Here is a 24255-nt window from a genome sequence, read left to right on the forward strand (position 1 = left end):
CACAAATCCACTTTGTTGTTGACCTTATGCCAGCTTTAGAAGACCATCAGTGCAGTGTTTGGAAGAGAAGTGTTGTAGAGTGGAAGAGGGCACTTAACCTGAATCAAAGATGTGCAGGCAATTTGCGGCTAGCCCATTTTTTGGTTGCTGCCACTCTAATGAGGCTTTAGGACCAGCCTCCAATTTTCTCTGCATATGTTATCTTGGTTTATTCCCTGCTGGTAGTGCTGAAATCAGCACAGTGCTGTGCTCGGTGAAATGCACGTAGGTGCTGTACAGACAGGAGGTCAGATTTAAGTGGGGGCCAGGGTTAATCTGCTTTGATTAGCTCTTGCTCCAGTGGCATTGCTGTGATTCATTTTGCACACTCCTGTCTGTGTGCAGGCTAACTTAGCAAGTGGCAGAGGATTTCTTTTGGTGTGGCTGCAAAATGCCAGTCTGGAATTATTAATCTGGCCATGAAGCCAAAAGTGGGATATGGCAAAAAGTTCCCTATGGTTCAGAATTCCTTATGGCTTGTACATCCCACAGAGATAAAAAGGTGGCAAGCAAAGGGAGATGAAGAGATGACCACAAGCACATGGCTTGGTCTTGTTGGGGAATTGGGCTGAACTCTTAGCTGTGCCAATTGGTACGAGCCAAACAAGGAATTGTGTTGGATGAAAGGAAGCTGTGGTGTCCCTTCTCTTCCCTTCCTTTCCCTGGTATGATTTTGATGATTTTGATGCTCTCACAGCCTAGAAGTTGTTTCTCTGCTCCTGAGCTTCAGTTTCCCTTCTACTTCTCTTCCCAAGACCTCCTCCCGATCCTGGGGAGCCCTTGTGCTGGGCTGGACCTGCACAGCCTGCTGTGCACCCCTGTGCAGTCACACCAAGCTCTATCCCTTCCCCCACACTCTATCTGCCCTTCCACCTGTCTATCCCTTGCATCCCTTTTTGTTGAGGTTTTTGCTGCTAGTCATCCCTGGGCACACTGTCTGCTTTTCTTCTGGGGAAACTTGAGATCAACTCAGCCATGAGGCCAGAGGGAGATCAAAGGTCACTTCAGATTTGCAGGCAGAAGGGTTGCTTTGTGGCTCGCTTTCTTCTTGTTTTTGTTAATTTAGAGTAGCATCACTGAGAGCATGAAAATTCAAGTTAAATTTGTACTTTCATTATTTGTGTGTACAGTATTTCCCCTCCCTTAATTGCTGAGATTTTGCAACAGTGAAAGAGGGGATTTTGTCTTGGGTTGTCTTGGGTTGGATTTTTTTCCTGCCAGGAAAATTTTGACGTTGCAACATGGAAAACACAAGGCCTTGAATACTTGTCCTTTGTTAGAGAAAGGGCTCCTTTAAGGGCTTGCATCTTTATTCTGTTTATTGATGTGGAAGCCTGTCTTCTGCTTGCTTAAAGAAAGGGCAAGAATTCAAGTATTTGGGTTTTCCATGTTATAACATCTGTGTATTTAGCTAGGGCACAGAAGAAGGGTTCATAAAAGCCCCAGTGTTTTCCTATCATGTGTTTTTTGCTGAGGAAAGTTGTCATGCCAGGGGCAGCATGGCTGTGTCTGAGAAGGAGCAGAAGCACCAGAGTGACCAAGTGAAGCATCTGCCTTGCTTTGCACATGGCAAGGGCACCTCATACCCCTTCAAGGTGATTTGGGGTGTGGAGATACAGAATAGGAGCTGTGACCCCAGTACCCCATCTGTGCAGTGCCCAGAATACCAATTCCTCAGCTGTAGCCAGTGGCTGAGCAGCACCTCTCCCACCGTGCTGCTGATGGGAGAAGACAGACTGTGGAGGTGGCTTTCCTCAGCCTGAGGCTCATTAGTTTGACTTGGCAATTCAAGCTAATTTTTCCCATGAGCTTAGGTACCAAGCTGCAGGGCAGTGAAACCCAAAGGCTGAAGGACAGAAAATGGGTTGATGTGCCTATGAGTTCATTTTTATCCCCTCTAGATGCCATGGACAGTGGAGAAACGCTCTTGAGGTGATCTATACACCCAGCTACCTGGCAATGTAAAGTCTAAGATGCAGGAGGAAATTTTGCCTAGATATGAAAAGAGAAGAACTCGCCTGCACAACCAGATCTGGGCTCCTCGAAGGCTGGGAATGATGTGTTTGAACTGAATCCAGCCTAGGCTCCAGAAAAAGCAATGCCATTGCTGACTTAGAGTTCACAGTGTGTCTCTGTCCTTGGTTTAGATTCACCACGTGCCTTTGTCTCTGGATGGGCACTTGGCACGCTGACAGTTGCGGAGACATTGCCACATGGTACACCTTGAAGCACCAAGGGCTTCTATTTTGCACCACAAATTCCCATGTATTCCTGGGCTCCTGTGCCTGCTCAAAAGTGCTCTCTAGGCAGCTGCACTCTTGCATAACCTATCAGGATTCACAGGAAAATGGTGTGGAGAGCTCTAAAGGGGCAGGATTCAATTAGCAAGGAGTTCATCACAGCAGCTGGGGGTCACATCCACTAGAAAGTCAAAAAGGCCATTTCTTCACTCAGCAACCTCTTACCTGCAAAGCAGGAGACCTCCCTGCTGGGCTCTCACAGCCTAATTGCTCTTAGTTTAGTCTCCAGCTGGTCTCATGATAGCTCTAAATGGCTTTGCCCTCTTTGGATGTCTGTTCCTGCATCATACATCATCCTTGGCTTCCCTCTCCTTCAGCTTACCTAAATGCTTTCGTAAAGCTCCTTGCTTCTTTGGTCACATTTGTGAGAACTTCACCAAGTTTTCTGTTGGAAGTCCCTGACAATGCACTGTGCAGCCTATGAGTCTGATTTCAGTTTCTGGAAGAATGAGGTAGGAGAAACCCACTGTGCTTTGGTCTTTGTTTCCATACTGGCATTTATGTGCTGCCAGTGGGGCAACTGGTGGTTTAAAGTGTACCAGCTCACAGTTCACTACTCATGGCACAGTTCACTACTCACTGCTTCTGGCATCCTGGCTGGAGAAACAGGAATTTTAAAAGAAGGTGAATGCTGGCTAACGTGCTAAATCTTCTCATCCCTTCTCATTCCCCAAGGTGATTGGGAAGCCAATCACCTTCTTAGTTGCTCCCTCCCAAGCTTTTTCCTTGCTACTTTCCATTTCTATGGGTAGGAGTTTTCTTGAAGCTTTTATGCCACAAGATACCACAAGAAAAGCCACTTACATCTGGCCCTTTTTCAGTGTTGATGCTTTTCAGGATGGGGTCCTTTCCTGCCTACAAAGGATCCAGATCCCTTTTCTCTGTTGTTTACAATTCACAAAGCACAGAAATGTTAGGCTGGGGGTTTGCCTTGATGAAGAGGACATTTAAAGCTAAAACAAGGACTTTCTCTGGTCATCTCCACAATGCTTAATTTTGTATGAATAACCTTAACCTTCACTGCTGTGTGTCTTTTACTTACACTTTCAAATTGCCATTTTAAATGCTGCCTGGACTTGTTCACCTTTTTATCAATGCTGCAAGTGAATTCCCTTTAACTAGCAACTGCTGACACAGCAGCTCTGCCTGTCTTTAGTGTGATGGCCAAGATCCAGGCAAGGTAGGAGAGACCCATGCAGTGGGGTAGCCCCACAGCCCCCACCAGGGCTTGCTCCCTCTCCCAGGGGATGCAGAGCTTTGGAGGGGCAACAGCTGGGGATGGGTTGATGGGTGCAAAGGCAGTGCTGGATGCTTCTTATATGTTTCATGAGAAGTTTGCAAATGTGCCAGAGCACGGGGAAGTCCCTAAGCAAATTACCATGCAGGATACAGCACATCCATCTCCACCTTCCTGCCCACATCTTGTGCTGGGGCACCTGCCCTGTCTCAGGGGGAGGGAGGGCAGGAGGGCTCGGCTCTCAGTGGTGAGCTCTCCCACTCCACCACAAGTTGGGTTTGTGTGCTGGTTGTCAGCTCTCAGCCCTGCCCTGACACAGTGTCTAGCTGCTGCAGGAGTCAGATGAGGGCAGCCCAGCCTCTCTGTACAGGTTGGGCAGGTATGAGAGATTAATTTCTTTTTCTGTCCCGGCTCCAGAGTCCTGGCCTTATTCCATGGTAGCAATTCTGCCCAGGGCATAGAAATTTACCAGCACACGCAGTCTCTTTGGATTTTCTATTTCCTTTTTTTTTTTTTTTTCTTTTTCTTTGTAGAGTCCTTAAGAATAGCTGAAAGGACTTTGAGTTGAGACCCTTGTTTCCTAGATTTAGAGGGGAGGAGCAAGATAAAAGGCTATGAAGAGATTCAGGTGACTTTCCAATAATCCTGACAAACAAGCCTAAATCTCAGGGTCTTTGCAAGAGCCTGGAAGCTCTTTTTACCTTAAGAGCTATTGAGAATAGACATTCAACACCAGTTAAGGCAGGAGAACAAATGAGGCTGAAGGCTTTAAAGGGCCTGCCAGCACCAAGGAAGGTCTCCAGGTCTTCCAGTGTAGCTGTCTCTCCTCCAGACATGCAGTGGAGGTGTGTGGCTGGCTCGTGAAGTGTGCTGTGACGTGCAGCATGTCCACCTGTGCTGATGCAGCAAAGTGGTCTTTATCATGGCCCCATCTGGAAGCTGGGGCAGCCTGAGCACTTCCCCTACAGGGAACACCTTGCTGGGTCTGTGGGTCGGTTCAGACTAGACAAACCTGTATCAAGCCCTGCTGCTCTGTCAGCAGTATGCTCCTGCCACTGTCTCCATCCATGGCTACGCTGGGCTTTCCCCATCACTTGTGGGCAGCAGATGTTTACACCACAGCTGTACAGCAGAGGCAAAACAATTTTCCTACCCAGCCCGGTTAACTGGGATGTGAAAATGCTCCAGTCATCATGAAGGTCCCACATTTGCCTCTGGGGTGTAACAATGCATTAGGATTAGTACTTCTGAGCAGCTGATGCCCTTCGAGTGCACCCCATGTTTGTACTGGCATCACTTACACTGATGAACTCCTCTTGTACCCTCCTCCTGCCAGTCAAAATCCTGGCTGTGCACAAAGCTGGAGCTCAGGAACTAGCACTGATACGTGTATAAGTATGTGGTGTTTACCCAGAAGGCTGGGGTAGCTTGTTCCACAAGTGATGGGACCCCCCCTGCAAGATAGATCCATGGAGAACCAGTGAGTTATGATTCCATTAAGTTTAATCTAGTGAGGAACAGCATCTGGGTGGCTGTCACAAGTGAGGTGTTTCAGGGGATTTAAGCATGGATTTATTCACTGAAACGTGATCACTCTATTGGATGTGCAAGGTACTTAAAGCTTTTCCATCTGTTTTAGTTACCTCCTTAGTATCAGCACACCATTTGGGACTAAATATTTAAGGGCAGTTCCCCAAGGCTCACTCTAAAAGGACAAAATTGTCTAGAAATAATATCCAGGGGTTGAAAAAAGGAAAATGCTTGTAGCTGTTACTTTGGGTTGTCTCATAACTCTGGTTCACCATGCATTTTGTAGGCTATCCCTGACATTTAAACTGGCTTTTAGCTTATCTTCCAGTCTTGGATTTTCTTTTCTGGAAGAGGGAAAAGTTGAGAGGGTTGTGAAATCTTTTGAGCTGTATCTTACCAGAGGAGCAACTGTACCAAATTCAGTGATCTGTATTGGTACTGAAAAAGCAAAATGAAATCCACATAGTCATCTTCCCCTGCTCCCAACTTAGACGTGCAAGGATGAGTGAGGTCTGGGACAGAAACCCCCTTGTGAATCCAACTTGATTTCATCACATCTTACAGTCTTTGAGGAAGCCCAGCAGAGGCAGAAAGGCCACAAAGTGGTGCCAGCAGCTACAGGTCCCCCACAGTAATTAAAAACCCGTGTCTCTTCTGTCCTAGTTCTGGATACTGCAGGCCAAGAGGAGTTCAGTGCAATGCGGGAACAGTACATGAGGACTGGAGATGGTTTCCTCATCGTCTTCTCGGTGACAGACAAGGCCAGCTTTGAGCACGTGGACCGGTTCCACCAGCTGATCCTCCGAGTCAAGGACAGGTGGGTGCCACGAGGCCAGCACTACCTGACCCGCCAGGCTCCCGCACACTGCCGACCGTCCTGGGGGCATGGCTGCACCTCTGACCCCAGCTTCTGCCCTCTGGGTGTCCTGAGACAAATCCTTATGTGGGATTTGTGGACCTCAGTGTGGTGAATAAGAAGTGGTTTACTTTGATAAGCATGAAGCGCTTTCAGTGTGGAAAGGGTCAGTAGTGTTACAATGGAGTGAAAATGTGTCTGGAAGGGAGAAACTTCTGCCAGAATGGCCTGGCAGAGCAGTGTGAGAAAAGAGATCAGACACCTCTGAAGGTAACCAGCTCAGCTCTGAAGAGGGGGAAGGATGTTCTGTGCACAGTGCAGACATTTTGGGATCACCAGCAAGGAGTCAGCAAGCATTTGGCCCTAATTATTTTGTGTGTCCTGGTACCATCTTCCTTTCCTTGTCTTGAAGGGGAAAAAACTCGTGCTGGAAGGAACTGTATTTCTTACCAGGGATGTAATACAGTTAATGCACTGTGCTCTGCAGCAAATAATTACACAGAATAAAACATCTGTCTGTGCCTGGGGAGACAGCAAGAGAGGTCATCTCTCTCCTCCTTGCATGTGCAGGGCAGAAGGTAGCACTGGGAGTTTAATCATGGTAAATAAATGTGTCCTGGCACAGTGAGGGAAGGCTGCTGGTTTATCTCCAAGATAACTCCCTCTTCCCACCCTGGTTCAAGAGGCAGTGAATCCATTCTCACTGGGTGGGGTGTGAATTAAGCCCTTATATGTCTGCAGCTCTGAAACACTTAGTTCTTCCGTTCATAATGACTTTTAATTATGGAAGTCATCAAGAAAAGTCACCAGAGGGTTTGGGCCTTGTTGCTGGCTTCCTTTCACAGCTCTGAATAACTTCCCCACAGGAAGGGTGGACTCCTATCATGTGAGGTTCACAGCTGACAGCTCTTCCAGTAAAGCATCCAAAGCATAGCCCACAAGAGTGAAAAGTAAAGGAAAAACCACCCTCTGATTTCATTTAAATGAAGAAGAATGTCAGTCCCTCAGCCTCTCAGATCACAGCAGTCTAAGCACTGACTGGCTTACCTTGGGGCAAAGTAAATCTGTTTCTAAAAGCTGGAGACAGTTCAGAATTTCCTGTAACCTGCCCCAATCTGATGCTGATTTTATCTAATTTAACTTGGTGAAAATAAGATGCGGTGTTCACTGTTTGCTCTGGACTGAAACTTTTACCCTCCATACGCCGCCGTGCAAATGCAGCAGCAGCGTGTGAGAGGCAGGAAGTGAAACAGGCTGGTGAGGTTGTTTGTGTTTCCCGGCTCAGCGCCACTCCGGGCGTGAGGAGCGTATTAATGCTTCATCCAAAACCCGATCTTGGGCAGAAAATCACAGCAGTGGGAGCAGAGTGAGTGAAAAACCCCTCCTGCCAAACCCTCAGGTAGCTAGGAGCAGAGCATCACCCTGGTTTTCAGTCTGGCAGGCCGTTTTGGCAACTTAAAGTCCAAAAGAATTGCAGGCTGCTGTGTTAGCAAGGCTGTTCAAAGCCTTCCTCCCATTTCTTTCCACAGCTTTCATTATAGTAAAATTTCCAACTGTAGCAGCTTTGTCCAGCTAGCAGTTGTACAGCTTACAATAGGGAACAAAGTCCCCATAGAGTTTTATGCCTGATGTAAACAAGGCAAATGAGATACCATCCAAAAGTAATCCCTTTCTAATCAATGTGCTGCAAGCCAAAAAGCAATCAAATAATCCAGACAAGCAAATATTTTGCTCCAGAAGGATCAGAGTCAAGATATATCAATGCTCAGGTATTAACATTAAATCACAGTCACATTATCAGAATTAATAACTCTAAGACTCATTTAAAATGCAGAACGCAGTATGGTACTTTTCCAGCCAGAGCAATGGGGCAACATGCCAGAGGGAAGATGGAGCTCTTATCATCTTGATGAAAAATGACCCAGAAACGCTGTTTAAAAATCCAGAGTTACCAGAGAAGTGTTTTATATGGAAATGAGTATGGCCAGCTGCTCCTTACCCCAGTAAAATCAGGTCTGTTACAGCAGAGAAACTGGGATCCTTTAGGAGGGCTTAAAGTTAAATATAAGACAATACTGCAGTAACTGTCAGTGATCAGAAGGGACCTCCTCCCTCCAGCAGTGGCTAAGAGGCCCTGCAGCAGCTGATTGTTCTGTTTCATGAAGCCAGAGGAGAGAGTGGCGCTGCTAATACCTCCCATGGCTCCTAACCTTGGTTCTGTTTATTGCTGGAACAGTGGAGCTTTCTGCAGGGGAAGAGGGGGAGAGCCTTGCACAGGACATGCTGTGGATAGATGTATCTCTTCTCAGGTGGTGGCTGAAGGCAGGCACTTACATGCCTGGGAGTTAAGGAAATACTGTGTGTTATTACGGAGAGAGATGGGTTTGGCATTTTTTTCTGGGATTAGAAATGGGAGAAGGTAGGTAATAGCACTGGAAGCTTAACAAATCTTTTTGGTTCCTTCCAGCCTCCTTCCAGCTACCACTGCCAAGCCCAGTTTGTCTTGGGTTAACAGCTGATGGGCATCTCTTTGCTCCCACTCATTTTCTCCACCATTTGATGCCCCTCTAAGCACCAGCTCCCAGAGTCCATCTTTCTTTCCCCACAGTTCCTCTCAGTGGATGACCAGGAACGAAATCACTCAAATTCTTCCATCACCCCTCAGTATCTTGCCAAGATAAGCAGTTACTGAGATGCCTTAACTGCTACAAAAGAGTCCCAGTCTTCTGTCCAAGATCTGTCTTTATGTCTCAGTTGATTTTCTGGCTAATTCTCTAGATCTTTCTTCACCTAGTTAGATCTTCAGGCTTAGTTATCATCAGGCATTGCAAAAATGGTGACAATAAGTTCCTGAAGTCCCTATAAATAACAAGGAATGTGTGCATGCATGCAACTTGTCAAGTAAATTTTTACAATATGAACATATGTATAGCACAGCCTGAGGGTTTTGTTTTTATTTCTTTACACATATGTGGTATGTCTGTAGCTGAAAATGTTAGATTATGTCAGCATCATCAGTCAGCATCAAAAAGTGAAATTTGTGCTCATAATTTTGTTGTAGTCTGCTAATAATTGGGTGGTGGTTTTGATTTTTTCCAGGGAGTCTTTTCCAATGATTTTGGTTGCAAACAAAGTTGATCTAATGCACTTACGGAAAATTACAAGAGAACAGGGGAGAGAAATGGCAACAAAACATAACGTAAGTTTGTGGGATTGTTTAATGGGTTATTGAAAGTCCTATGACAGGCATTTCATCCTATGACAAAAGCTGTGCTCATTAGGAGCTGAATTAAAGCTTACAATTAAACATTTGTAAATACATTTTTGACTACTACAAAGTAGCAGCTATGCAGTTTCATTTCAGTAGGGCCAAATCTTCACTGAAACCAGAACCTCTGCTGTGCACCAGGCTGTAGCAGAGCTGTGGCCATCACTAAGACTTATGTACAAGGTGTCTGAAAGTGATGAGAAGTGTTCAAGATGAGGGAAGAAAGTGCACCTCCCTGGAGTGAAAAGGCAAAGTCAGACTTTAGGAGGTATATCCAGGTGCCTGAGCTCTTTAAAGATAATGAAGTTAATAGGGTTGTAAAGCCTATATAAATCGGGCCCACCATCTTAGCTCTGCATTATTCATGCTGTTAGTTTAGCCTGAGAAATTGGTCTTAGATGGGTGTAGATCACATGCTGCTCCACTAACCACCTCTAAATGCCATCAGCCCTGAATACCCAGAGGGAGACAACAACTCCCTTAGGAGGTGGAACTGAAGGAAAGGTTAAAGGCAAACAAGCCTGAGACCTCTTGGCAGCTTGCTGTGCCTAAAGGACAAGCTGTGTGGTGGTTTCTGAGCAAACCTTGATGGGAGTTTGGCGGGGCAGGTTCACTCCCCCCACTCCCCACGGAATCTGGTTTCTGTCAGAGCCAGGACACCTAAACTGCAGCACAGCATGTTGTGTCCATCTCTATACACACGCCTTGGGAAAGGCCATGCATGAAAGTACCTTATCAGAGACAGTTTTATAAATCTGCCAGTGTGCTGGACAAGCACACTAGGAGGCCCCATCTGGCTGTCAGACTTTGAAGGGGAAGATCATTTTACACTGAATGGGAATTGTAGTCATGAAATATTCATGCAGTAGTCCCAATAAAATGTGGCAAGCAAGAATTTTTGGCAAGTGCTGGTCTTTCAACAACCTTTGGCTATTTTCATGTCTGTGAGCACAGCTCAAGGGGAGAGAACATCTGACGACATGAAGTCTGGGATTATTCTCCCCCAGACCCAGAGCTCGATAGCAGCTGTTTAGCCTGGTGCTTATGCCAGACTTTTTGCAAGCAGCCACTGACCTTGCTGCAAGTGTGAGGGTGTTGATAGCAGTGTCATGGCAACATTTTGTTTACCTGTATTTCCATGGTATTAGCAGCCTATTTCTCCAGCCTTTAGGCTTTTCATTTTGAAACTGGTATTATCACTGATCTCTTTCATGATACACTTCTCTCCTCCAGATTCCTTATATAGAAACGAGTGCCAAGGACCCACCTCTGAACGTGGACAAGGCCTTCCATGATCTCGTGAGGGTAATAAGGTGAGCTGCAAACTCCTGCCTTCCTCACTGCCCATGGATGGGATGTGCAGGAGTCATGGCCCAGAGAGTCAGGAGCCAGTTTTTGGGGAGCAGGTTTTCTTGGGGGTAGGATATTTCTGATGTTTATTAACTTTCTAGTCCTGTATCTGCTTAGGTATGTTACTAGCACTTAGCTACCCATGCAGGACATCAGTACCGAGCCCAGTAAGAAATAACTGTGGCCATAATTAAATTTTTTTATTCAATGAACAGTGCAAAGCCTACTATAATGATCAGCTCTAAAAGGCTTGCATTGAAAGCTCTGGACCAGTAATTTGGGTTTTCATAGTTTTGTCCTCTCAAGGTCTTGCCTTGCCAGTAGTTAAAAAGGACTGGCAAAAAATTCTACAAAATTCTAATGCTGTAGTGACTTCTAACATTTTCTGCTCACTAAATAGAAAAAATTAAGCCATTTTGTATGAGAAACTGCATGACCTAATGGCTAAGCCCCAGGTTTCCTCAGACTGCAGAGGTTTGTTCCCAGTTTTGGCATGAGCTGCCTTTTGGCAAACGCATGCTCTCCAGGCAAACCCCTGCTCCGGCTGCCAGCAGGGAGGGACTGCCTTCCCAAAGCCCAGCTCCCCTGCAGGAAAAGAGCTGCACACACATCCCAGTATCTCGGCTGATAACCTCAGCTCTATCTGAGAAGATTTGTTTTTCTGGCACTAGTTGTCTGCCAGATTTTCTGGGCCCTCATTTTTCATGTTTTGGGAGGGCGCTGAGCTGAAATCACGCTCCTCCCTGCCGTGCAGTCAAAGTGCCTCGCCTGGCAATTAAACCACAAGGCATTTATTCACAGCATATCTGTACTTGTGAATATCCTAGCAGAGCCTCAAGCCAGCCTCCATCAAAACCAGATGGTACTGCCCACTCTTCCCTCATGTCTCAAAAGCAGAGGGCAGAAAGTCTTTGGAGAACTGAGTTGGAAGTATCCCAAGCTCTTTCCCAACTGTTCTCTAACTCAGTATTAGCTGCCTAGATATTACTTCTGTGTTGCAGCAAGCTCTTACCACCATCTACTCTGCTCTGCAGGAAAGGAAAACAGCCAAAAATAAGATGGAAAGGCTTTGTTTGCTTTCTCCACGTACTACAGCTCCAGGCAGGCTGAAAGAAGTATTGTAATGAGGCATTACTAATTTCAAGCCCTGAAAATGCACTCCATAACCTCAAAAATAAGTGGTTCGCCTCAGTTTCCTGAGTAGCTACTGTGAAAGTCCTTGCCAGCCTATGATGCCAAGGACACCAGAAATGTTCACAAGAGCTGGAACTCAGGTTAAGTCAGCAGGGAGATGCTGTGTGATCTGGCTGGTCAGTGGCTACAAAGAGGCTTTGCTTGGTTTTTGGACATTACAAACTGTCCACAGTTGAGGGTAGCATCACCCATCAAGTATTGTTTTTCTGGTTTTCAAGTAAGATTTTTCAAATAAAATGTAAAATTCAACTCCCTGATAACTGTCATTGTTATTGTTATTTGCAAATGAAGGGCTTCCTCAGAGCCCTTGTGAGCTCTCAGGGTGGGGATGCTTGTTCAGGGTTGCACTGTTTGTGCTCCTTGCACTTGGCTGATTCCCAGTTTATTTAGCTTCATGCAAGAAACTGTTGTCTGGAAGTAATGCAGAAAGAAGTGGGGTGATTGAGTCCACTCAATAGATGGTTTAAATTTCCTGATGCCCCTTTTATGCTGCAGCAGTGCACACACAGGAACTGTCACAGCAGAAGCCTTGAATAGGCCCAGGGTGTGGTTTCTGGATCTCTAAAACAGATCCAGAAGAGTGTGAACAGCTTGTGGTCACTTAGTGTTTATTCAGATTTAAAGTATTTTCTGAATTTCATCTTTGTAGTTTTGAGCTTTAAAGTTTTATGTTTTTCATGCCTCCAGCCTTCATATTCACTGAGAAAATGTCTTACTAGTCAAGGCTGAGGTTTTTCAGGTGGTTGCAAGAATTTGGAATCTGAGGCTGTAAGAGAAACACCAGCTAAAGCCATAGCGATTTATGCCCCAGTGATGTTTCATCCTGGTCTGGATTACTTGGTATGAACACTTGGTTTAATGCCTGGCATATGACATGACAAAGAGGCTGCTTTTGAGCTGCTCAGACTCTCCAGTTTGAATCTACGAAAGCTGCTGGTGTCTGTATGTTTTATCTTGCACTAAAATCTACGTCTACAGGCTGCCTGTCAGGTGTTTGAGCTACAGAGCCTTCACTGGATTTGCACTGCTGGGCTGCCAGAGTAGCTGCTGCAGTTGGGTGCAGCTGCAAACACGCATTTGGGCAGTGCCTCACCTTACTGGACAGGGAGAAGCCCTCAACAGAATGCTTCAGAGGCTGCTCACAGCTCCAGGGCATACTGCAGGAGGGCTCTCAGCTGTGTGTTCCTGGTGGCTGTGACTTCAGACAGCCAGGGACATCTTTCTGGGGTCACCTCATTCTCTGTGCACCGGTGCTCTGCACACCTTCAGAGGAAGCCAGAGCCCCTTTGGCAGCAAACTCAAATTTTGCTTTATTATTTTTTAGCTCGCCTCCATCACCAAGTCTGCCTCAGTGCAGCTGGCTAAGGGCAATGACAGCTGAAAGGCAGAAGAGTGTATCTCTCTCATCCTCTTCCCTACTGAGTGTCAGCAGTGTAATGGATGGTTGCATTGCTTAGAGCATCCCTGTTTCCCAGAGCAGCCCCCATGGCAGGGGAGGAGGCAGCAGTTCACCATGGGCAGCTGGAGGCATAGTGCACTGGCAGGACATGCATCCCTGCCATTAGCCTTAATGGCTTCTTTCCTCCTTCCTGAAGAATGCAGGCCAGGCCTTCTCAGCTGTGTGGCATGAAAAGCCATGCAGTGCTGGAAGGGTATATGGAGAGCCATGTGCAAATATGCACATGCACACCAAGATGCTGCTCCACAGGCTGCCCAGGGCTCTGGATCCAGCCCAGCCTTATGCCTCACCTGCCTGCTTTCTTCTATGTCTCCCAAAACAGGCAACAGATCCCAGAGAAAAGCCAGAAGAAGAAGAAAAAGACCAAATGGCGAGGGGACAGAGCCACGGGCTCCCATAAACTCCAGTGTGTGATTTTGTGATGGGACACCCTGGGAGTGCCTTGGATGCCTCCCTCCTCCCTCCTGACCCACCACCAGCCCGGGCAAGGAGCCGCAGCTCGATGCTGATGCCCACTCGGCCCCGTGGCCCCCCGGGCTCCCTACGGCGGCTCAGACTCGGAGCAGGCGGCTCAAAGGGTCCGGAGCCCCGGAGAGGGGCTGCACATCGGGGCCAGCGTGGGAGCTCTGCAAATGGGAGGCAGAAGGGATCAGCAGGACCCCAACTCTCAAACATCCCCAGCATTTTCCAGGGGCCTCCATGATGTTTATAAAAACAAAAAAAGAAGGCAGAAGTTTAAAAAAAAAGTGTTGGTTTTATCTGCAAACATTTCTCTTTGTGACCCATTTCTGAACAGCCTTGAATAGCCCCCCTGTTTGGTACAGTTTTCTGTGTATGTGTGGGGGAAGGGAAAGGGTTTTTCTTTCTCTTAATTTTTTTTGTTCTCTTCTTCCTTTTTGTTGTTTGCTCAGCAAGTGTTGGGTTGCAAAGAAACAACGGCCAGGCTTAGATTTTTTGCACTGGACTCTCTCTTGGGCGGCAGTGCCAAAACACAACTTCATATGAAAGTGCATAGATTTGGAGGAAGAAAATTAATTCCAGCTGCTCTGGGTGCTCCAGACATTGTGTCAGACTCTGGAGGGTTGCCAGCTCACAGACCATAAACTCCAGTTTAGGAAAGGAGGTTTGGGCTTGGATTATATATTTTTTTTCTTACCCTTTGTCAAGAGGTTTTGTTTCTGTTTTGTAACTTCGGAAATGTCAAACTTAAGACATTTTGTTAACCTGGAAGTATTTAAATTAAAGTAATTTACAAATGGAAGGGTATGTCATTTTTGGGGGAGGGGGGTGGAGGGGAAGGGAGAAAGGAAGTAAAATCTGAACTGAGTTTGTTATTTGGGTGTTGAATTTCTCCCTCATAAATGCATGTAAAGTGGTGTGATCTAAATCACTCTGTTATTCCTTAACCTTTCCCTGCAAAGCCACTCGTGGGTAGATTAATTGTTTTGCTTTTCCCAGGCTCATCTCACACACACAGGAAACAAAATCTGTTTATGGAGCTTGGCTCAATGTTTCTTCTTCTCCCTCCTTTGCCAAGCTGGTGACTTGAAAGGAAGAGGTGTTTTTAAAATTAATCAAGTGGGATGGGTCTCTTCATAAGCTGACTGTATCTAAAATGTCTCCCTGAAAACAGCAAGGACTAAATATGCCTTATGAAAAGACAAGGCAAAAAACCTGCAAGCATTCAAACTGCCATCTGTAGCACCAGAAATAAGGCTATGCACATCCTGGAGGGGCCACGTGTTCTTTCACACCTTTCCTGGCAGTAAGAACTGCAATAGCAAATTTGTCTTTCATGGTATGTCATCTGCTGGATTGAATCCATTTGCTCCATTCACATGGTCACCAAATCTGTGAAGTATCAACTTGCTTTTCATCAGCTTGAATCCTATTCAAATATGCTTTGTGGGCATGACTTAAAATATTGGCAGAGTATGAATGCCTGAGATTTATGTGTCTGAGCCCAGAAAATCCTGGTATTGGATATTGAGGATCCATCCAAGATGATGGATCATCACAAATTTAGTTGTCCATACTTGTCGATTTGCCACCAGATTTCATTTCTTGACCCTTTTTAGAAGGGGGTTGGCTGCTGATTATTTTTCAGGTGAATGAGGCTAATGGAAACATATTCTTAATTTGTCTTCATCACAGCTAGAAGATGGCAAAAGCCTGTGGCTGGCTCAGCAAGCTGCTCAGGGTAATGCTGGCTCTGCTGCCTCTGTCCCCTTTGGTGTGGTGACAGATGCTGGGGATGGATTAAGAAGGGGGATATTGGAAAGAAGTATCTCTCACAGACCCTTAGGTTGGATATGGGCCATACACTTCAGTGAAGTAGCAACGTGCTGTGTCAGCTGAGATGTGGCTCCCGACCATCACAGCATTTCTCCCAGTGCTGGCTGAACAGAACTGCAGCAACTGAAGCCATCCACTTCAATTTCTGGTCCTTGAGACTTGCCTCTGCCTTCTGGAAGAAGATCTCCCTGTAGGCATTTCATTTGTTCTGCTTTGAAAACCTCTAGTAAATCAGAAATTGTCTGATCTTTGCAGCCACCCTATTTCACCATCACCTCTGTAACCACTTCCCTACCAGAATCCCTGTCTAACCTGACTGCTGGTTTAATAGTTTTAATTATACACTAATAATGCTATGGGATCCCACATGGAAGATGATGATGGCATTTTCAGGGAGCTCTTTTAATGCCCCCTAGAGCCCTTCCACTTAAAAATAACTTGATTTCTGCTGAAACACCTCATCCTTATTATTTTTATCTAAACCCTTGGGAATGCTTGCCTGAAAACAGCATGTGTGTCTCTTGAGTCATATCTGCTGCGTACTCAGCACTGCATGTGAGAAATTATCTGCTTTTCCTAAAGCTTCTTAATTGTTTCTTCAGTTCTTTTAGCAACTAACAGCTATTGCAGAATAATTGAGGGGAGGAGGAGGGGAAAGGAGCAGATTAACAACAGAATATGGAGTAGTGGCCGGTGGGGAAAGCATGGCTATTTTCTTCTACATTAATCAACTTGTTTATAGCAAGGAGTGTTTTCCAGCAAGGAATGCATCTCTGACAATCCTAGGGTGCTGAAAATAGCAAGGTATACAAAGCCTTCTGCCACCTAACCCACCCTGTCATATTCAGGGCTGTGGGGAAATGGAGAGCACCTTCCCTGCCATGCACAGCACCTACAGAGCTGGCAGGGAGACACCAGTTGGTGACACACTGCAGAGAGCAACAACTGTGCTGTGCATACTTATATTTTTCTATGGAACATCCAGTGGATAGGGACATTTTTGTTGTGGTCAGGGGCAGTCTGGAGAAGGATCCTGTAAGGGTACACGTGGGGCTCATTGCCAAAGAGCTGATCGTCTAGTGACCTAACATCATCTGATGTTAGAGCTGACCTTGCTTTCAACACACAGTTTCAAACAAAATAAAAAGAGGGGTAAAACCTTACAGATTTATTGGCATTTAATAACCAAATAACCTCCTTTTTCTATTTTAGATTTATTTATTATTCTACTGAATAATATTTGTAGAACCACAAACCAAAAGTATTAAGCCACCTAAGTTTTTGCTTTGCAAAGGTGGCATCACCTCCCTGACCTGGGATCCCGTAGCATCTGTACCACTGCCATCAGGTAAATCATGTTGCTGTTTCCTCTCTGGTCCTGCCTATAAGGCAGCCACTGGCTTTGTTTTCTTACCAACTTCTGAGGTGCATGACATTTATTGTACAAGCCAAGTCACCTGTTTGTCTGTTGACCTCATGTCTCTCAAAAGGGGGGTGGGAAGGAAGAAAAGGAGAAATACCTGGTTGAAATAAATAAATACACTTTCCCTTGGCATGAGCAGAGTTTAATTTTCCCTCTCTGCCTGCCAACTCTAAATGGCACAAAAGCCTGATAACCACCACCCTACAACTGAGGAGGCCTGCAGGTGGTGGCCACCTACAAACCTGCTTTCTTGGCTGCTTCAGCCAAGGCCAGTGCTGTCACTGGCAAAGCTGCTCTGTGATAGCCTGGGTACATATAAATAAACCATGTTCAGATGAAACACTGAAGACAAAAACACAGCAGCAAAATACTGGAGACGGTGAACAAGAGAAACAAGTATTTATCAAGGGGCTGAAATTGCTTGGTTGGATCAGATGTTTCAGTTTAACAAGAGGCCATTGCCGTTTGTTGCTCAGTTCCTTAATCGGCAATAATTAATTTTGGCTGGCTCTTTTAACCTACAGCTGTACTAGAATTTGCAAATTAGGACAGGCTGAGCGGTTTAGACATACATGGCGTGTCTTGTCTGGAGAGGAAATGAGCATTATTGGGCACAGAGAGGACAGCATTGTAATGCTGGGTCAGATTTTTTGTTTTAGCTTGTAACCATCCTCAGGCCAAAATGGACTGCCCAGAGGTTTATTCAGCTCCAGTGATTTCAAGGGATGGTCCCTAAATGCTGCCAAAGTGCTTGGGAAGAAGGTGATCCCCCTCAAAGCTCTGCTAAGAGTAGAATATAATGAGGAATACAGAAGATAGTTTAAGAGACACAACTTATGATCTACTCCAGATGTCAGAGTTCATATATATATTAATGAGGGAGAGAGAGGGTTTGAGAGAAGTTTGGCATTAGGGAAATAGCCAAGGCCCTGTTACAGCTGCCACATCAACCTGCGTACCTTGGAATGGACAGAAGAGCTCTGTGTCTGGAAATCTGCTTTCTGTGAGCTGGGTTCAGTGGCCAACCTGAACCCATCTGCTGTGGGCTGGGCAGGAAGGAGGAGCTTTAGTGCATTTATAAAGGACTGCATTACAGTGCACAGCAAACATGGCAGTGAAAAGGAGAGGAAGGATGCTGAGCCATGGGAGGTGTTGCTGTTCTTGGTCACTGCTCCCTGTGCTGGGAGGTGTCCAGCAATCACAGAGGCTAAATTGAGTGTCTTGCATTTATGTATTTAATGCCATCTGAAGTTGCCTGGAGGTATCCAGGGCATTTACCTGTGAGTTTCATCTGTAACACGAGACCTATGGGAAATCTGGGCCCTTCTGGAGCAGCAGCCACCAGCCAGGCAAGGATTCACCTAAGCACCTGCAATGGCTCTAATGTGTACCTTGGGGCAGCCAGTAGGTGCTCTGAGAACCCTTTTCCTATTTAGCAGTGCTCTGAGGGAAGTCAGTGGATATTTCAAGTGTCTGTGGATACCCTCGTTCATCTCCTGCAAAGTGATGTCACCTGTGTTTTAGGAACTCATTGATGCATCTAGACAAAGTCTGAAGTACAAGTCACCAATTTTGTGAAATGTATGAATTGCATTTTGCAGCCTAGGCGATCTCATGAGTATCAGTTGCACAACTAGGCTGTAAATAATTCAATATTTGGCTATCAGGGATTCCATCAATATTATGCAGGCCTTTTGCTTACTTTTCTCTTGCGTGCAAGGGAAATAAATATTTCATAGATGATCTCACAGATGGTTTCTGGGATGACACAGGACTTGCTTGCAGCAGAAGAGAGCAGGGAGAGAGATGCCTGCATGTGCTGGATCCCATGATGGGGAGGCACAAGGAGTTCCAGCACAGAGGTAGACTCTGGTCTGAGGGGGTTTCCCACCACTGCAGTAAATCACTGATGCTTCTCTCCAGCTCCAAGAAGTCACTCATGAGTGGCCAGCAGGTCAGACAGGTCAAGACTTCCTGAGGCAGGAGAAACCAGTGGCACAGTGTGGGCACTGTGTCCCTGCTGTGCCAAAGGGAGGGGCCAGGGAAGGAAGGCTCACACCCAGCAGTGGGACCTGCCAGGTGGGTGAGTGCAAGGGGTTACTGCTAATGACAGGAGGGGGATGTTCAGCAATGCTGAGTGCAGAGAGACGGCCAAAATCCCCTTATCCTGGCAGTTCTGGGACAGCTTTTTTAGTTCTTTTGAATTCCCTTTGCCAAATCCTGGGGGACCAGCAACATCATGCCAAGCCAAACACAGCAGTCTGACTTGCCACAAGCATTACTACTCCTCTGGTTTCCATCCCTCCTCCCAGGTCTCTCTCATGCAGACCAGGACATGTACAACATTGTCTGAGAGCTCAGACTGGGCACGTGGTCAGATCCAGGAGCCAAAGAGAGGACTCAGGCAACATCCTGGATTTGGCCAATAAGAGAGCAGGAGTAAGAGGTGAAGGAAGGAGCTTTGTGAATCAGGACCCTGTTCTATAAAGCCAAATCCTCTGCAAATCTGGGCAAGAGACATTGTACAGCTTGTGATTAAGACAATCTCTGCTGAGAAGTCAGCCCAGCTGAACAAGTCACGAGCTGCTCCTTGGGCTGCCACACACAGAGGTGGTTATCATGTGCCTTCTGTGACAGTGGCCCCTCTCACTACTGCAGTTGAACCAACCAGCCCAGACCCAGGCAGATACTGGGCCTGCCTCTTTGCAGCTCAATAGCCCATGTCCCCATAAAGCAGGGAGTTCTTTTCTGCAACTCCATAATAAGAGCTGTGTTTCAAACAACAGTCCCTGGGATGGAGCCGACAGAAAGCAGGAAATTCGAAGTTAAGGCTGATGCTCCGGGCTTTGCTCACACAATTGTTGAGGTCGAACAAAGCACAATGATGTGAGCTGGGGACAGGGTGCTACTCACCCTCCCCTGGGAGCTTCCTGCCTTGCCTTGTGTCATCCCAGTCTCCAAACTTTCATAAAAGCTTGTGCTGGTTTCTGGCATTGAGTTTCCCACAGAGCAGGTCACAAAGATTTGTTCCCATGGTTTTTTTGTTTGGCTTGGTGAAGTCTCTTTGTCTCCCCCAGCACCCTTTGGGCACCAGGGTTAGAGTGGTGATGGGGGTGTCTGGGCTGCCTTTGGCAGAAGGGGCTTTGTGGGGAAGAGGAGGTTCAGCAGGAGACGGGGAAAGCAAAGCAGTCACACCATCAGCATAAAACACTTAAAGGCAAAGGTGGCACTCGGGTTTTTGTTGGTTTTATTTTGGCACACAAAAAATTGTTCTGGGAAAATTCATGTGACACCTGCTACCATAAAAGAATAGAGAATAGAGAACTAGAACTAATGAAAGAATTAGAGAACTAGTGATTTTTCACTTCAGGATCTTAAAGCATTCAAGAGACAATCCAACCTCTCGCAGTCAGGACTCTTAGAAGCAGCAGATCTTGTTCCATAGGCTGAAGAAACAAGAGCACAGATATCTGAAATGTAGAAAAAGAACAGGGGCTAGTGAGATGCCCAAAAATCAAACACTGCTGGGACTTGTGACCAGTTTGCTTCAAGCTGTGAATCTATAATTAACATAGATTAAGCTGAAGATAAATATTAAATGCAAAAAGAAGAGGTCTAAGGCCAACTATCTCAAGAGCTTCAGCCCCTGATAAAATCTGTAAATACCTACTTTCATAAGTGGTATTTTTTCAGTATTTTCAAATTATTTTTCCCCCTAAGCAATCTATCTCCTTCCTAATTTAGCATTCATCTTATCACATCATAGAGACAAACCAAAAATGGAAAAGGTCATAAGTTCTACTTTACTTAGGGGGAAAAAAATTACCCTCTGTAAAATGCCTTTGGACTTATTTACATGACTGCTTTTGTTTTTCTTAGAGAACAAAAGCTTGACTCCTGCTTGTCCCATGGAGCTCTCAATACCAGTGACTGGATCAGGGATGGGCTGCCTGAGGAAATCAAACCTGTGAGCACCACATGGAAGTTGTGTGAGCCCACAGATAAGCTGCTGTTTTCGGTTTCCAAGGGTCGGAGGCTAGTGCTTAATTTTAAAATGACAGGTCCTCTGGTAATGTTGTCCTAAGACAACTACAAATGGCACTGTCTAATGGCAGCGACTTTTCCTCCCAGCAACCAGAGGGCCACCAGACCTGGCCATGTAAATAATGGTACTGATGTCTCTGTGGAAAAAACTACCTCTGCTTCTTGAGACAGGAGTCAGCACCAGCCTGACCAATGCTCCAGGCTGCTGCCTATTTGTTCATGTTTCATTGCCAGCTAATGCCAAACTGCAGGCTTAGTCAGGTCTACCAACAGTCCAAGCTGGATTTCCTCTTACTGTGACTAGTATGGGACTTGTAGCACTGAAAAATCACTGGAAAGTCAGTCTAGGCACAGCACAACATTTTGTTACTGCCCAGCTGCCTCTTGTCTGCAACAGCCTTTTACCACAGGCTCTGTAAAGGTGGGACAGAGCTGCTGCTGCTCCCTGGAGAGAGGTAAGTGCCTTGAATTTGATTGTGTGGGCCTGGGCTTGTGTCTGCTGCATGCCTCTATCATTAAGGGGATCTTAGCATCTCTTTGGGGCAATTTGGCTGTTTACAAGAAATGAATTATCTGCATTGACCAGCTGAGGGCAGGAACAATTTGTCTGTTTTAAGGTGGTATCAGAATTAAGTGGTTTATATATAAATTAAACCTCAGGAGAGCATCTGTGATGAGAGATGACCTTACCTGCCATGTGGACTGGCCTTATCCCAGCCCAGTCTCTGTCAGTCACCTGCCCCTTGCAAAAATGTCCAGCAGCAAACACACATGGGGTGGGTGGCATCTGGCATGAGCAGGGAAGTCAATACAGCCCAGGACCCCTTCATGTGTGTGCAGTGCAGGTGCTGGCAGCAGGACTGCTCAGCACCACTGGGAATGCACTAGGGTCTTTAGTAAGGGCACATTATGCTTTTTCAGATCAGTCCTGCCCCCCTCTCTTGCCTATTGGTGCAGAAAATAACCCAAAGAACAACTAAACAGCAGACAAAGAAAGCTTCCCTATCATCTTGGTCTTTGTGTCCCTTCTCAGTGAGGGCTGGGAGTAAAACTATCCCAGACACAATGGTTAAAAAAATGCTGAAGGGGAAGAGTGTAGCAGAGAAACTACAATGTGCACTTGTGCTGGTGGTGGATGCTTTTTATTACTGTTATTGGCTATTCAAACACTTACCCAAAAAAAGGAAAAGGACAAGTGGAGATAGCAGCCTCAAATCAAACAGATTTCAAACACTTCACAAACTTTTTCAAAATATATTAATCTTCCAAACACTCTTTAGCCTGTTAGTTAGATTTAAATAATCATGACCTAGTACTTACTAAATAACTAAAATCTTTTGAGAGTTCACATTTATAGTCCAGATCACTGCAAAACAAAGGGCAGAAAGAAATCCCATTTGGATGTGAATACTTAATACATCATTTGGAAAGCTGCTGCACTGACACTAATTTGAGCAGATAATCAAATAAGTATTAAAACAAACAATTATGCAGGCATATAATTAGAACAGGAAAAGGTTCTAAGTTAAGCCAATAGAAAATGGTTTATAAAGACCATTTGATCATGGCCTTTCAAACAGAACTGGAAAAAAACATCAAGGCTGTTACTTTATATTTGGGATTATAGATTAGTGGAGGTACCAGTAGTACCTGGTATGTAAATACAGGATGGATTTATATAATACTGGGTGTGTTCCTCAGGGATGCACTTCAGAGCCTGTGAATGTTAACTGCAGCCTTTCTGTTATGTCAAACAGGCTTTGGGTCAGGATCCATCACCCTCTGATGAGGGAGTCCCACAATTCCTTTATTTGGCAGCTTGCAGAAGAAGCAGAAGTAAAACATATTGCAAAAGCCAAGCTCCAACAGGAGTTCTGTTCAATTATGTCTTAACATTAGACTGTAGCTAATGTGCTTTTACCAGATGTCCTGATGAAATACTATTACAAGCTGGTGCACTGCATTAATTAAAGTGAAATTTCATAATGAATTCTTTTTTCAAGGCAGCAGGGATGAATTGATGACCTACATAACCTCCCTTTGCTCTAAAATCGCTTTCCAAACTAATGAAATGAATCCCCCTGGTTGTGGCAGGGGTGCGGAGCAAGCTGTGCTTTGCATCCCAGCTACACACTGCGACAGGAAAAAATCTGGGCACTCTCCACAGAGATTATGGCTTGCCTTTCATTGTGTCTAGCAACAAGAGGGAACTTTCAGAGGCAGGAGGACTCTCCATTAAGGCACCTTTCCTACCGGGAGGCTTTTGAAAGCTCCATTAAAATTCTTGGACAGTGCCCTCACAGAGAAGCTGGGGGATAAACTGGCTGACCCTCTACCCTATAAACTGGCACAAATGAACAGACAGTTAAACGCACATTTGTTCAAGTTTAAGAGGCTTAGGGTATGTCATTAAAATATAATCCACAACGGACAACAAACATGCCCACAGCTGGCAGGCTCAGACCCGTCTCTGCGGCGAGCGTGTCAGGAGAGAAGCGCGAGGATCAGCATCACACAGCCCGTGTATGTGGGGAGCTGACGGGAGGAGGGGAGGCCTCTGTTCCCAGGCATATGTTTTTAAAAGAGAAAATATGCCTGTGAATTCTGATTATGCCTGTGTGAGTACATTTTGATCCATGCTGGTTTGAGATTAAAAGCGATTTATGGTGTTGCTAAGTCTCAGTAGTCTACACTTCACTGAGCCATTGCAGTGCAATCAAAACAGTGCCTCTACCAGTGCTGGATTGTGCCAGTGAGTCCTAATTGCCTGAAAGATAATGGTGTCATTAAAGTCTCTTGCCTCTGTGAGCCTTGTACTCCTCGACAGAAAAAAATGCTTTTATTGTTGGTTTCAAAGGAGCCCTCAGTCACTGCTAAAGCACATTGTCCATTCAGAGGTACTGGGAGGCTCCATTCTGTAGCTCCTTTATTTCTCAGCTTCTCCCTTCATAACCAGTGGGCAGGCAAGAGCAATGGAGAGAAATGCAGAAAAAATATTGACTTTTCAACAAGCAAGACAAAATATAAATCAGATATAATTCAGTTAGACATCAGAAGTGTCTAAGACCTTGCACTGGTTTAGGCTTCTAGCAACACAAATGGAGAATGCTTATGTATAAGGAGACACACTCCACAAAAAAAGCCAACTTCACCAATAATTTTCAAGTCAGTAATCATTTTGACAGAAAAGCTGTGACCAGCTTCTTTATTCATACAAAAGGCATGAGGCCCTGCAATTACACCTTAACTCATAGCCATTC

At 45.6% G+C, this 24255-nt stretch overlaps 1 protein-coding gene across 7 annotated transcripts in view; it reads left to right on the top strand.

Annotated features, from left to right (window-relative positions):
- MRAS (muscle RAS oncogene homolog) overlaps positions 1-14494 on the top strand; it is a 38629-nt gene extending 24135 nt beyond the window's left edge. For all 7 annotated transcript variants that reach the window (XM_053947888.1, XM_053947882.1, XM_053947883.1 and 4 more), the window contains 4 exons: positions 5770-5923; positions 9062-9161; positions 10464-10543; positions 13556-14494. In XM_053947888.1, coding sequence (XP_053803863.1) covers positions 5770-5923; positions 9062-9161; positions 10464-10543; positions 13556-13655 — 434 coding nt within the window. In that variant the 3' untranslated portion in view covers positions 13656-14494. The remainder of the gene's footprint in view (positions 1-5769; positions 5924-9061; positions 9162-10463; positions 10544-13555) is intronic.
- Positions 14495-24255: the final 9761 nt, after the last annotated feature.

The sequence above is a fragment of the Vidua chalybeata genome, chromosome 7 (assembly GCF_026979565.1).
Source record: "Vidua chalybeata isolate OUT-0048 chromosome 7, bVidCha1 merged haplotype, whole genome shotgun sequence".
NCBI lineage: Eukaryota > Metazoa > Chordata > Aves > Passeriformes > Viduidae > Vidua > Vidua chalybeata.